This window comes from Bufo bufo, chromosome 9 (genome assembly GCF_905171765.1).
Source record: "Bufo bufo chromosome 9, aBufBuf1.1, whole genome shotgun sequence".
NCBI classification, from domain to species: domain Eukaryota; kingdom Metazoa; phylum Chordata; class Amphibia; order Anura; family Bufonidae; genus Bufo; species Bufo bufo.
Window position 1 is genome coordinate 29,541,602 of NC_053397.1, and position 15,066 is coordinate 29,556,667.

Below are 15,066 nucleotides of genomic sequence, written 5' to 3' on the forward strand. Positions count from 1 at the left end.
TTCCGACCCTCTGCTCCCACAAACCAGCAGTAAAATGCATTGAGAGGACTCCTGAGCTCACGTACATAATGGAGAGGACTCAAAGAGGAGTCCTCTCCGTGCATTTTACTGCTGGTTTGTGGGAGCAGACGGGTCGGAATGCAAGTGAGTATGGAGATAAAAACTGGCCACAGCAGTCACCGGCCCCAGTTACTTCCGGTCCAGCAGGGACTGGAAGCGGCTAGGAACGGGGCAGAGGTGCAGAAGCAGTGGGACTGTGCACAGACGAGTGGATTTAAAAAAAATTGGGCACAGATTTAGCAGTCGGGCTCTGGTGTCTACCATTGCCCACACCAGATGGCACAGTAGGTGGAGGCCCTGTTACAGATTGAGGTCCAGGGTTTTCAAGTTCTGCCTCTGGATTAAAGTAGAACTCCAAGGAAAAACTGGAAATGTAGGTCTTGACCAGTTTCTGAAATGGTGCGAATTTTCACGTAGCAAATTTACATTATTAGACACCTACACAATGAAAAAATAAAAAATAAATCTGCAGCACATCAACTCAATTATGCTGTCGATTTCCCCCTTTGCAGTGCACTGGGTGAAATCCACAGCAAAAAACAGGCAGAAAATGTGCACGCGGATTTTGCTGTGGATCCATGGTGGATTTTTCAGTCCCTCGTGGACGCAGAGTGTCCTAGAAGGGATACAGGGAGACACATCTGTGATAGAAGGCATCCAGTAGCTGGAGCAACCAGATAACGCAATCGCTGGATCTCCCGCCGTCACTTTTTACATTATGGAGGCTCACTGATCTATCATGCCATTATTTTATGATTATTATATATGGTCTGTTCTACCATTATGTGACATGATAAAGGACTGGAGTCACTCTGCACTTAGAGAGTATTTTTGGGGCCATGACCTCCCCTAGACTTGGATCTGCGTTTTTTTTTTTTTTTAAACAGAGATATTCTACAAAACAGAGGGGGTTTTCTTGCTCTTTTTATTTCCGACGTATGGCATACCATTGTATATGTCCGAGCCTTCTGCTGGCATGCTGCATGTGCCGACTGCGCATGTCAAACCTAGCGTGAATAGTCCCCTAACTGGAATCCCTCCCAGAATCAGCAAAACTAATTTTGCCAGTCTAAGAGGCCATATAAATGGTAGTGCCACGTGTATGGATCCTTGGGAGTCTCCATGGGTCTGACACCAGATATACGCAGCAGCAATGGTAAGTGAGGAAACTTCTATAACATTTCCCCTTTTTTTTTTAATGTGGATTCTTCATGAAATCTGTGACAAGACATATGTATTTTTTGTACGGGCCGAGGTGGATTCAGCATTGCAAATTTATGTCTAGGGTCCCTGATCTACGGCTAAGCTCTGCCCCCGCCGACCTGCTAAGCCCCACTCTCCGCTTAGTGGTGCAGCCTAGTAACTTGTGCTACTGCTGTACAGGAAAGGAGCCCCCTCTCATGCTGGGCACCTGTGCAGCTGAACCAGTTGCTCAGGCAGCATGTCCGTCTCTGGTTTAGTCGTTTTTTTTTTTCTCCAACTAATTGATTATAGCCAGCAGGGGCCCCAAGCACTTGCCACGTTTGCATGTTACGGGCCATTATGGATGCCATATTTGGATCCACACGAGTGTAAGACACTACAAGCGGTCTCCTTTTCATGCCAGCTCCCATCACATACATACACCGAGGATGCACACACTTCCAGTAACTACACCGTACAGATTACTTGATGCCGCACAAAGCCTGGCCCTAATTAGAGTCGGCTCAAGTTCAGAGATGTGCCGCTGATTATTTTGAATAATTAAATGGTGTCAAAAGCAGCTGTGAGATACAGCGCCGGGGCCCGGGGCTCATAAATAATGGAGGGGACGGCGATGCATGTGATCAGCCTGATCACATCCCGCTCCCTGGACAATGAGGGCTCGTCCTGAATACGATCATCACTGTTACTGCTGCTCAGTCGGCCAAATTAGCTGCATCGGCCAAATACATCCCGGGCTCAATTAGCAGGAAGAACAGTCTGTGGAGGGTGGGGGTAACAGAGCCTCGCTGGATAGTGGGGGTCAGCAGATAGGAGATCTGTCACCCATACAGTGCAGGGGCCCCTTCACATGGTAGAGGTGATAGGCTTCAGCTTTAATGTCGTTATGTGGCTTTTATATTATACTTTCCACTTCTATTTTCAAGATCTCTCCTTGCTTTGAGTGATGGGAGATGTACATTCTATACATTCAGTAGTTGGAACGGTGTCCTGAGCTCTGAAATATGTCACCGGGATTTTGTGTATAGAGCGGAGGACATGGGCTGCTAGATGGCCATTAGCACATCCGCAATACCCAGTCCCCATAGCTCTGTGTGCTTTTATTGTGTAAAAAAACGATTTGATACATATGCAAATGAACCTGAGATGAGTCAGAGCTTGAAAATATGACTTTTCTCTGGTCCCACAAGTAAGATCTGACTCTTTTATGTTAATTTGCATATGTATCAAATCGATTTTTTTTTAACACAATAAAAGCACACAGAGCTATGGTGACTGGGTATTGCGGATGTGCTAGCGGCCATCTAGCAACCCATGTCCTCAGCTCTATAGCCAAAATCCCGGTGACAGGTTCCCTTTAAAGTGGTCGTGAGAATGTCTGGATCTGGATCCATATCCTGTATCCCAGTTAGTATCTGTGAATCCTCTATTCCAGGGGTAGGCAACCTCCGGCACTCCAGGTGTTTTGAAACTACAACTCCCAGCATGCATACTTGCTCTGCTCTTCTCAGAACTCTCATAGAAATGAATGGAGCATGCTGGGAGTTGCAGTTTCGGAACAGCTGGAGTGACTAAGGTTGCTGACCCCTGCTCTATTTTGTTCCGCATCCATCTGGATCCTGTTCTGTGGTCCATAGCTGTCTGGATCCATATCCCAATCTGCCTGTATCCTGGTCCGTATGTGCCTGTATCCCATATCCCAAGTTCATGTCCCTCTTTATCCCGTAACCCTGACCTGTCTGGATCCATATCCTGGTCTGCATCTGCCTGTACCCTGGATCCCATTCCGCATCCGCCCGTATCCCGCTCCGCATCTATCTGTAGCCTGTATCCTGGTCCACATCGGCCTGTATCCCGATCCGTATGTGCCTGTATCCCATATCCTAAGTCCATGTCCCTCTTTATCCTGTACCCTGACCCGTCTGGATCCATATCCCAATCCTAATCCGTATCCTGGTCTGCATCTGCCTGTACCCTGGATCCTATTCCACATCCGCCCGTATCCTGCTCCGCATCTATCTGTCGCCTGTATCCTGGTCCACAGTGGCCTGTATCCCGGATCCCAGTCTGTATCCCAGTCCACATCTGCCTGTATCCCATATCCCAGTCCACATCTGCCTGTATCCCATATCCCAGTCCACATCTGCCTGTATCCCATATCCCAGTCCACATCTGCCTGTATCCCATATCCCAGTCCACATCTGCCTGTATCCCATATCCCAGTCCACATCTGCCTGTATCCCATATCCCAGTCAACATCCCTCTTTATCCTGTACCCCAACCCGTCTCTGTCTAGATCCATATCCCATCCCACATATTTCTGGATCCACCTCTATCGATCCATCCATCCCTACAGTCCTTTCTTCTGTTCGGAGAGTTCCATTTATTTACAAACACAATCCATTCCTTCCAATGACTTCTTTAGAAAGGTAAATATAAATAAACAAACACATAAAACCTTCTACTTTCTTCCTTTGCTGCTCCTTTCATTAACATCCATTTTCGGCGGCTCATTCCTGCTGTGACCGGCCAGGCGTTTGGCAATGGTCAGAGAATATGTATGAAAGGAGCATTTATCAGGCAGCCCCATTCTTCAATTGTTAGGCTGAAGAACCTCTCGTGACGCCAGGCCCCCGATCGGCCATGTGTGGGTCACATCTGCATTCAGCTCCAGCCGTTTACAGCATGACAGCGCATCTCACTTAACCGCAGCCGAAATGACTGAAGACAAAGAATTTACTGAGGCTCGTGAGCGCCGTAAGGTAAATGGCGCCATAAAAAAAGGCCACATATATAATCACCGAAATGTAAGATCTGCATTTTTATTTTTTACATATTTGGATTTTTTATATATTTTTTTGCAATAAACTTTATTTGCATTTAACACACAAAATTACCTCAAATTCCTCGGAGAATCCATGCTGGTTGTTGGAGTAGAGCTCACTGATGTGTTTAACAAACTGCTTGACTGAAATGGCTTCCATGTCATCTGCGGGGAAGGAACAAGGAGAGCGGATTACATAACCCATCAAGATTTACCTTTATATTCATCAACTTAAAGAAATCCTACAGGATTAGAAAAAAAAACAAAACAAAAAAAAACAACAGCGCCACACGTGCTTATAGGCTGCATCTGGTACTGCAGCTCAGCTGCATTGAATTGAATGGTGCTGAGTAGTAATAACACACACACACAACCTGTACACAGGGGTGGCGCTATTTTCAGAAGAAAGCAGCTATGTTTTATTATACCACACAACTCCTTTGAAAAGTTCTATAATTATCAGCAGTAGAAACCATCCGGTGCGTTTCCCCCCCACGGCTCCAATGCTCCAAGTTTTCCAGGACAGAGCACCATTCTTCAGCTGATCACACACAATCTGCATTACCTGCTGCTGACACTAGGGGTCACCATGGACGCTTATTCTGATCAGGTCATCGGAAAAGCAGACAACTGTATACAGATAGTGACCCCTAGTGGTGGTAACCAGCAGCTGAGATTTTTCAAGAAGGTTTGCAGGAGGATATGGATAAATATGGTGCCCTGTACGGACATACTATAAAAAATGATCCAAAAAAAAAGTGACGCCATCTCCTCAAAATAGACCTAGGATTAGATTTTTCCCTAAGCAATATTTTTTTTTTGTTTAAATACTCATTAGGGTTCTTTATATAGGTAAATTATTTCTATCTATCACAGCTATGCAATAAGTGCTGCCATTCTGAATATACGAGTGCTGCATAGGATCTACAGCTTCTTCTCTAGTGCACTACCAGTACGTTACAGACAGGAATGGAACATCACCTTGTTAGTATCTATAACGGGCAATCAAATTAATTCACTTATGACAAACCGACGGGGGACAACCCCTTTCTGAATATAGGAGTGCTGGGCAGCACCTGCAGCTTCTTCTCTAGTGCACTTCCAGTATGTTACAGACAGAAATGAAACATCATTTTGGATAGGATTTCGACATCTTGTTAATATTAACGGCCATTGATATCAATTCACGAATGACTAAAAGAGGGTGGACACCCCCTTTAAAGGAGCCACATAAAATTTGCAACAATGCAGCTTTTTAATAAAAAAAAGAACCTTCACATTCATCAATTTTCTTCTAGAACTGTGGCCCCAAAAAAATTGAAGCATGTTGGATAACGTACCAAGGGTCAAAAGCAATCTTTTTCCTCCATAGACATGATGATCATGGGTAGATCAGTTTGAACACCACTCTATGTAAGGACTTCTTCAGTCTGTGAGCTGAGTAGTAACATTTTGTACAGTAAAGCTGGCCATACTCATGTTGGCTGAGAGCTTTTCTGGTGGACAGCTATCCCTCCCAATCCTCTCATACACATGCATGCTCGGCTCAGCTGCCAGACACCTCTGGCCCACATAAGAATCAGGCATGTTGAAATCCAATATGCCCAACCCTTTTCTGCTATCAGAAGGCCCCCCATACATATCAGATGGTTGGTCGGTTGGTCGGTCCTGGCGAAATCGGCAGGTTCAACCTACATACATTTAGGGCTCATTCAGACAACCATATGAATGGGTTCACATCTGTTCCACAATTTAGCGGAACGGGTGCAGACCCATTCATTTCAATGGGGCCGCAAAAGATGCGGACAGCACACTGTGTGCTGTCCGCATTCGTAGTTCCGTTCCGCGACCCCGCAAAAAAGATAGAGCATGTCCTATTCTTGTCCACAATTGCGGACAAGAATAGGCATTTCTATGATAGTGGCGGCCATGTGCGGTCCACAAACTGCGGAAAGCACATGGGCCGGTATCCGTGTTTTGCAGATCTGCAAATTGCAGAACGCAAAACCCTAGGGTCATCTGAAGGCCCCTTAATGTGTAATGTGTATGGCCAGCTTAAGTATCTGGTTTAGGATAAGTTATAATTAGAGATGAGCGAATCGATTCTAATGACTGACCCCCCCGTGATGGACAGGGCCAGACATCTCACCTTGCCCTGTGAATCACACCCCTGAACTGTTACTCCAAGCAGAGAGGATCTGGTGCTTCTTCCTGAGCAGCGCAGATGCCGACTGTGCATGCGCCACTGACGTCTGGGTACATCCGGAAGTGGCGCTGCGCATGCACAGCTAGCATCTGCACTGCTCAGGTCGCAGCAGGTCCTCTGCACTTGAGGTGCCACTTGGAGCAATGGCGCAGGAGCAAGACTGACCGGGCCGGCCAAGATGTCTGGTCCTGTCATTCAAGAGGGAGGGGGGGGGGGTCTCTTGATTGGCAGGTCCAGGCCCTCGCTGCTCAAGAAGGCTGACTTTTAAAACAAATTTGGTTCATTAGAATTGATGTTAGGAAAGCGCACATCTAACATCTCGTAATCTCCCCAGCTAATGAATTGGACGACCTTAGGTGGTCGTTAAGTAAAAAACCTTTAACGGGGTTTTAGGCAATTATTACAATTTTCGGAGATAATGCCATACTTTGAATTCCAATAAAAGACGCCTAAGTTGTTAGACGGACATTTCGGCGACTGCTTAATACTCAGCGCAGAGACTTTTATTATGAGAAACAAAACTAATATTCTGTTGCACTATCCAAGTCAATAATGCAGCTGTTGTTCTTTCCCAGTGGACGCAATGTATTTGAGGTGTATTCATTTAATGTTCACTTAATTACCTTTTTTTTTTTCTTGAACGAGGTGGAGAATGGTAATATTATGTGTGCATTACAATTTTGGTTTCAACAGATTTAAAGAGGACCTCTCCCCTCTCCTGATAAGTCTATTTTTAGCAACTACTTCCATCTCCCATGTAATAACGATTCTGGAGCATCTATTCTTATGGCTTTATGTTGTACCTCTATGAGTCCTGCTACTAGCTGTTTGTAATGAAGGTCCAGATGGATGTTACCAGTTGGGGGGGGGGGGGTCCCTGCACAGTCTAATACTGGCAGCACTGATGCCACCCCTAACTGATAACACCCATCTGGACCTTTATGTCAAACCGTTCACAATTCATTCATAAATTCTAGCAGGAATAATAAAGGAATGACGACACAGAGCCATAAGAATATAAGCTATAGAATTATCCAGGTTCTGCCCTGTGTATGAAACATAAGGCCTCATGCACACGACCGTTCCATTTTTTGCGGTCCGCAAACCGCGGATCCGCACAAAACAGAAGCCGCCCGTGTGCCTTCTGCAATTTGCGGAACGGAACTGGGGGCCCATTGTAGACATGCCTATTCTTGTCCTTGCCCATTTGCGGGGCCTTGGAACGGAGCAACGGATGCGGACAGAACACTGAGTGCTGTCCGCATCTTTTGCGGCCCCATTGAAGTGAATGGGTCCGCACCCAAGCCGCAAAAACTGCGGCTCGGATGCAGACCCAAAAAACGGTCGTGTGCATGAGGCCTAAGGGTGGATTTCACATATAGGCTTTTACTGGATCCGGCAGGGTTCAGCAAAAACGCTTCCGTTACTGATAATACAACCGTCTGCATCTGTTACGAACGGATCCGGTTGTATTATCTTTAACATTGCCAAGACGGATCCGTCGTGAACTCCTTTGAAAGTCAATGGGGGACGGATCTGTTTTCTATTGTGGCAGATTGTGGCAGAGAAAACGGATCCGTCTCCATTGTCTTGCATTGGGGGTCATGATGGATCCGTCTTGCTCCGCATCCCAGGATGGAAGGCAAACTACAACATGTTGCGGTTTGCTCTCCGGTATGTGAACGGAATGGAATGCATTCTGGTGCTCTCCATTCTGTTCAGTTCAGTTTTCTCCCCATTGACAATGAATGGGAACAAAACGGAAGCGTTTTTTTTTTTTCTGGTATTGAGCCCCTAGGATGGATCTCAATACCGGAAAACTAAAACGCTAGTGTGAAAGTAGCCTTAGGTTTTTGCAGAAGTTTTTCTGCACTTTTGAGTTTTTAGCAGTGTTTTTCACACCTCAGGTTTTTTGGGATAAAAACACCAGCTCCACATAGCTGAAGGTCTATAAGAAATATAGATGGATGGATTGCAAAACTGAAATAAATTAATTGAAAATCTAAAAATAAAAAAATAAAAAATTTAAGCAAGCACTTTTATTTTCAGCCGGAAAATGACCAAGGGTAGAACTTATAAAATTGGCCAGGGTTTCACCTCGCCTCCTATTGAAGACCAGGTACAGCAGGGAGGCTACAGCTGCAGCCAGTTATCTTACAGGCAGAAATTGAACGGGAAGGAAGAGAAGGTAGGACATGGCTGATCTTCAGCCGGAAAATGACCAAGGGTAGAGCTTATAAAATTGGCCAGGGTTTCACCTCGTCTCCTATTGAAGACCAGGCACAGCAGGGAGGCTACAGCTGCAGCCAGTTATCTTACAGCCAGAAACTGAACGGGGAGGAGGGAGGACATGGCTGATCTTCAGCCGGAAAATGACCAAGGGTAGAGCTTATAAAATTGGCCACGGTTTCATCTCGTCTCCTATTGTAGACAGGGTACAGCAGGGAGGGTCCGGCTGCATCCAGTAATCTTACAGCCAGAAACTGAATGGGGAAGAGGAGGAGATGGCTGATCTTCTATGACACATATAAAAGATTTCTTTATATATTTAGTCTTGATTGGAATATGACCTTTACACTAATTAAGAGTCAATAGGGAGAGGGAAATTACAGTGTACCTTCAGGTATACGTTAAGGAAGCATCAGGCCGAACAGTATCCTCCTGGAGGTATACTTTAAGGAACTACTGGATTTATTACTTTTTTGTATTACTTTGTATAATGTCTACATTTAGTATTTCCTTAAAAAATTCTAATATGAACCCAGATTGCAATGAAGAGAGAAAATCCAAGACATTCAAGCAGTGGAGCTATAGGGCGTGTAAAGGTTGTAGTTGAACATTTGCCCCGATGCATGAGATGACCCAATGGCTCCCCTGCCACCCAAGATGGCACCAGTATTCTAAATGACACATGGTGGGTGGGGGCAACATGACAGATGTTACAATGAGGTGCAGTTATGCCTCTGTCCTATACATCTGGGGTGATGTTTCTCCTCCATGGACCTTTCTCAAACTTCTAATAAAGTTTGTCTCATGGGCTTAAAGACTTTTTGAAGTAGACAACTGTGCAATCTGGCAGCAGAACAGCAAGCCGAAAAAGGTTTTGAGAATATCTTGTACAGCCTGGAAATAGAAGCACGAGGTGAAGGTCGCGTAAAAAGTCCTTTTACTCCGTGATGGGAAACATATTGGAACCAGAGAAAATTGGATAGGGTTTTATTTTCTGCTTTTGTAATGGCTTCTAGAGTCCGGCATTCAATCAGCGTTACAATCTGTTCCATTTAACTACGGGAGGAAATACTGGAGTGGGTACAACAGTGAGGAGCGACGATGGAACATCACATCTGTTAGAACAAATCCTATCCTTTCCAGTGTCAGTAAGAAACACCATGTACAGAAGCTACGCAGTATAACAAGTTGGCCGCGATACGTTAATCCATTGTGAAGTTACATCACTTGAGATTTAATCCAGGTTCTGTACAAGGCCTGAAATCACTTGTGCTGTCACAAAACGACAGCACAAAACAACAGAAAGAGCAAAACATATTAATCGTTATCAAGATACAGTATATTAATCATGAGAACTAGTCATACGGGGTGACAGAGCTTCACGGATCTGGACCGACACTAGAGATTGCATGTGGCACTTGAGGAACAGTTACAATTCATCTTAGATGTCTCATATGTAGTACATAATGTGCCAAGTATAAGGCCTGTGCTACATGGTGACCTACAGGACCGAGCAGTACAAAACACCTGCCAAAAGTCCTGATTTTTGTGGGACTGTCTAAAGATCCAGAATGCAAAACTGGCGTTGTTTAAAGGCTATGGACGCCTTCACATTACAAAAAATCGTCCAGCTGTTTCTGAGATACAAGGGTTAAAAAAAAAAAGGGTCTGTTTTCAAGCTTTTAGGCCCCTTTCACACGGGCGAGTTTTCCCGCGCGAGTGCAATGCGTGAGGTGAACGCATTGCACCCGCACTGAATCCGGACCCATTCACTTCTATGGGGCTGTGCACATAAGCGGTGATTTTCACGCATCGCTTGTGCGTTGCGTGAAAATTGCAGCATTCTCTATATTGTGCGTTTTTTTCACGCAACGCAGGCCCCCTAGAAGTGAGAGGGACTGCGTGAAAATCGCAAGCATCCGCAAGCAAGTGCGGATGCGGTGCGATTTTCACGCACGGTTGCTAGGAGACGATCGGGATGTGGACCCGATCATTATTATTTTCCCTTATAACATGGTTATAAGAGAAAATAATAGCATTCTGAATACAGAATGCATAGTACAATAGCGCTGGAGGGGTTAAAAAAAATAAAAATAAAAATTCACTCACCTTAATCCACTTGATCGCGCAGTCTGGCATCTCTTCTGTCTTCTTCTTTGCTGTGCACAGGAAAAGGACCTTTGATGACGTCACTGTGATCATCACATGGTCCGTCACATGATCCATCACCATGGTAAAAGATCGTGTGATGGACCATGTAATGAGCGCAGTGACGTCATCAAAGGTCCTATTCCTCAAAGAAGAAGACAGAAGAGATGGTGGATTAAGGTGAGTTAAATTATTATTATTTTTTTAACCCCTCCAGCCCTATTGTACTATGCATTCTGTATTCAGAATGCTATTATTTTCCCTTATAACCATGTTATAAGGGGAAATAATACAATCTACACAACACCGAACCCAAACCTGAACTTCTGTGAACAAGTTCGGGTCTGGGTACCACATTCAGTTTTTTATCACGCGCATGCAAAACGCATTGCACCCACGCAATAAAAACTGAACGGAACGCAATGACAGTCTAAACTGACTGCAATTGGGTACCTACTCGCGCGGGTATGCCGCAACGCATCCGGACACGCTCGTGTGAAAGAAGCCTTAGTCTGTTTTCTTTGAATCCAGTCATCTGAGGGCTCAGGTGTAGCTCTGATCTCCTGACCTCATTATAGCTCAATTCTTATCTGACCGACTGACCAATTACCGTTTATGGAGGTCAGGAGATCAGAGAGAAGAGATTCAAAGACAACAGACTGTGACAGCCTGCAAACAGACTGATTATTAACCCTTGTATCTAAGTCACGGCTGAACAATTTTAATAAAGGCCAACTGACAACAAAAAAATGATTTGTAGCTCAAAATAGAAAAGTAAAATGTAATCATAAAAAATGCCCCTAAAGGTGTACATAGCCTTTAAGTAGTACAAAAAGAAAACATCTCTGATTGAGGAGGGTGTTCCCAGGTGCTAAGGGGTTGGACTTAAAGGGGTTTACTGGAAATTAACTACGGATAACATGCCCATAAGATAGGTTATCAATATATGATTGGTGGTGATATGACATTTTATTGCCATACGGAGCGCATATTTTAAACAAAGTTTTCAAACGAATCACACTTTGCGCTCGCCTTCACCTCGGGGCTCTGTTCTGACATTGGTGGCATATCCTAGCGATACGCCACCAACGTTGAAGATGACAACACTGTTTAGGTTGCAGCATCATTCTCAAAGTTGTTGAGGACTCAAATTTTCTGACATCATCTCAATATTGAAATATCCTTTGAGACTTTACTAATATGGGACGGATTGGTGCCCGACCATCCGTATAAAAGGCAGTATATCCCTAGCAATTAGTTTGTCCTAGGACTGATCAGCTGATAGGAGAAGGGTGAAAATAGCTTGGCAATAATCACAGTACGCAGTGGTGGGGCTTTCAGATAGAGCAGTGGGGGAGAGCTCCTGCTGCAGCCAGGTGCCTTACAGCCAGACCAAAGTTTGCAATAAGAGGAGGATGTCTCATGGGAATCCTATAGAAGAATTCCTTCTATTTTTGATTACGATAAAAGAAAGAACACTATGAAAAGAATGGAAGAACTAATGGGAAATTCATTTTGTGTGCATTTCTCCATTACTATTCCTTACAGGAGTTGCCTGACAAAAATATTCTACAGTTTTGAAACCAGCACCTGGATCTGAATACTTTTGTAATTGCATGTAATTAAAAAAGGTAACATAGACACTGAGTTACTCAATGAAATCTATCTGTATGGCGCCACCTGCTGTTTTACCTTTTCCTGCTCACTGAGACGGAAGCAAATGCTCATTTCCATCCTTCAACTGCAAATAGCTGCAGCATAAAGGACACATCCCTGAACAAGGACACGCTCTGTAAGCGGACAGCTTGAAATAAACCTAGCAGAGCAATTGGAGCAATGAATGGGGAGATCTCTGGATCCATGTGAGGTACAGGGCTGGTTCTAGCTTTGTTAGAAAGAGGTTGTCGTGTACTAGATTACCGGTTTTTTTTTTTTCGCCCTACAAGATGCACTCACACCCCCCCCCCCCCCAATAGTGGGGGATAAATGTCACTGCATCTTATAGGGCAAATACTAATAAGCGCTTCCATAATTAGGACTGGAGGACTGGAAAGCGGTGAATGCAGCGCTCCTCGAGCTCTGTACTCACTGCTTCCTCTGCTGTTGGCTGTGCTGCGGCTGCTGAGGGCGTGTAGGGTCACAGCGCAGCCGCGGGAGGAAGAAAAAGAGATAACGCTGGAGGTGGCGTCCGGAGCAGGAGAGGTAAGTGGATTTTTTATTTTATGTGATATGAGGCATGGGGGCTGATGATATGAGGCAAGGGAGCTGATGATATGAGGCAAGGGGGCTGATCTGAGGTCTGAATGGGGGTCTTATTTATATTGGGGCTCTCATCTGAGGTCTGATTGGGGGTCTGATCTGGGGTCTTATTACCATTGGAGGTCTGATCTGAGATCTGATTGAGGGTCTTATTAACATTGGGGGTCTGATTGGGGCTGTGGTCATATTAACATTTGGGATCTGATTGGCGGTCTGACCTGAGGTCTAACTAAATATTTTTTTCTTATTGTCCTCCTCTAAAACCTAGGTGCGTCTTATGAGCCGGTGTGTCTTATAGGGCAAAAATACGGTATGTACGATTTTCATATATATTTTTTTTACATTATACATGTAACCCCTTTAAATAAACTCCTCCCCTTTGGCCATCTGACAGAGCGGTGAGGGAGAGGCCCTGCTGCAGCCAGCCAAAGGTTTGTGATCAAGAAGGGGTTGGCTCCTAGGAAACATATAGAAGAATTTCTTATATGTGTGATTACAATAAAAGAAAGAATAGTGCAAAAGGCATAGAGGAATTAATAGGACATTTGCGTGCACTTTCTACATTAATGTTCCTTAACCCCTTCCTCCCGCCGGATTATCATTATATATAGTCATTTACAGCGTCGCCTGCCGATAACAGGACGTTGCACGCGAGACTCGAACAATTAATAAATTCCTTTTAAATAAGTCATGGGATGGAAATCCGTTCTTGCGGCTTTGCAGCAGCCATATTTATACATCATTAAATATTCATTCCCACTAATGAAGTGGCAGCATAGACTTTATTAAGCCGAATAATACAAAAGGTAGACATCTGAGTCTTAACTTCAAGTCTCAAACAAAACGCCCACTTGAAAAGACGGCACTTTCTACTGTGGGCGGTTACTTAAGAACATCAAAAGTCCCAGCCGCAGCTCAGATCCCAAATGAAATGACTGTCTCTTTTTTTTTATTTTCTACTTCTTTATTCCCTTTTTTAACTTTTGATTTCCCACACAAGCAGGAGCTCCGAACGTATGATTATACAGACAAAGGCAGAAAGAAAGATGTGAATCAATACAAGCTGCCGACATTGATTAGTCAATGAGAGCGGCGGTGAGCATTTTATTTACGTCTGGGAGTCAAAACATTGTCATGGATTCAAGCGGCAGCATCTAATTAGCAGATTTCCTTATATTTAATGATATGAATGCAGGGAGGACAACATATTATTGCAACGGGCGCCTCCCCCCAGGGCCCTCCTACAACACGCGTCCCAGGTATAGGAAATGCAGAGTGGTATGTTGCGGCCTAAAATGTCTCTTTACGTGTGTCACGGTGCTCCTACCTGGATACGGCTGGACCGCAGGCTTTGACTCCGAAGCAATAAATAGGGGGAATAATTAAGAGATTTGAAAAAATAACTTGAGTCCAGACCTTGAGATGAAGTTCAATGGCAGTTTTAGGCTACTTTTACACTAGCGTTCATGTTTTCCGGTATTGAGTTCTGTCATAGGGTCTCAATACCGGAAAAAAACGCTTCTGTTTAGTCCCTATTCATTGTCAACGGGGAAAAAACATAACTGAACAGAACGGAGTGCTCCAAAATGCATTCCGTTACGTTCTCATACCGGAGAGAAAACCGCCGCATGCTGCGCTTTGCTTTCCGTCCTGCGATGCGGAGCAAGACGGATCAGTCATGAACCACAATGCAAGTCAATGGGGACGGATCCGTTTTCTCTGATCTGTTCCCAATTGACTTTCAATGGAGTTCATGACGGATCCGTCTTGGCTATGTTAATGATAATACAACCGGATCTGTTCATAACAGATGCAGACAGTTGTATTATCAGTAACGGAAGTGTTTTTGCTGAACACTGCCGGATCCAGCAAAATCCCTAATGTGAAAGTAGCCTTACTTGAATAAACGTTTCTCCAAACAGTTTCAGGCTTTGTCTTGGTTTCAGCAGGCTTTAGCATTAAACTGGCAGGCAAACTTGTCTCTGCTATATCCTTCTCTCACTCTGCTGTACTGAAAAGCTGACTTGGTAACTTGGCTTCTTCTTTATACTGCACTTCTCTTTTCGGTCGGACTTCTCTTCAGCCAAGGAATAGGTTAGAAACCTGGCAGCAACATCATTGAGTCTCAACCAGCACA

The 15,066-nt window shown here is 44.5% G+C and overlaps 1 protein-coding gene across 2 annotated transcripts in view; it reads right to left on the reverse strand.

Moving 5' to 3' along the window:
- PTPRG (protein tyrosine phosphatase receptor type G) overlaps positions 1-15,066 on the reverse strand; it is a 494,056-nt gene that overhangs the window by 51,878 nt on the left and 427,112 nt on the right. For both annotated transcript variants that reach the window (XM_040407763.1, XM_040407764.1), the window contains one exon: positions 4,161-4,252. In XM_040407763.1, coding sequence (XP_040263697.1) covers positions 4,161-4,252 — 92 coding nt within the window. The remainder of the gene's footprint in view (positions 1-4,160; positions 4,253-15,066) is intronic.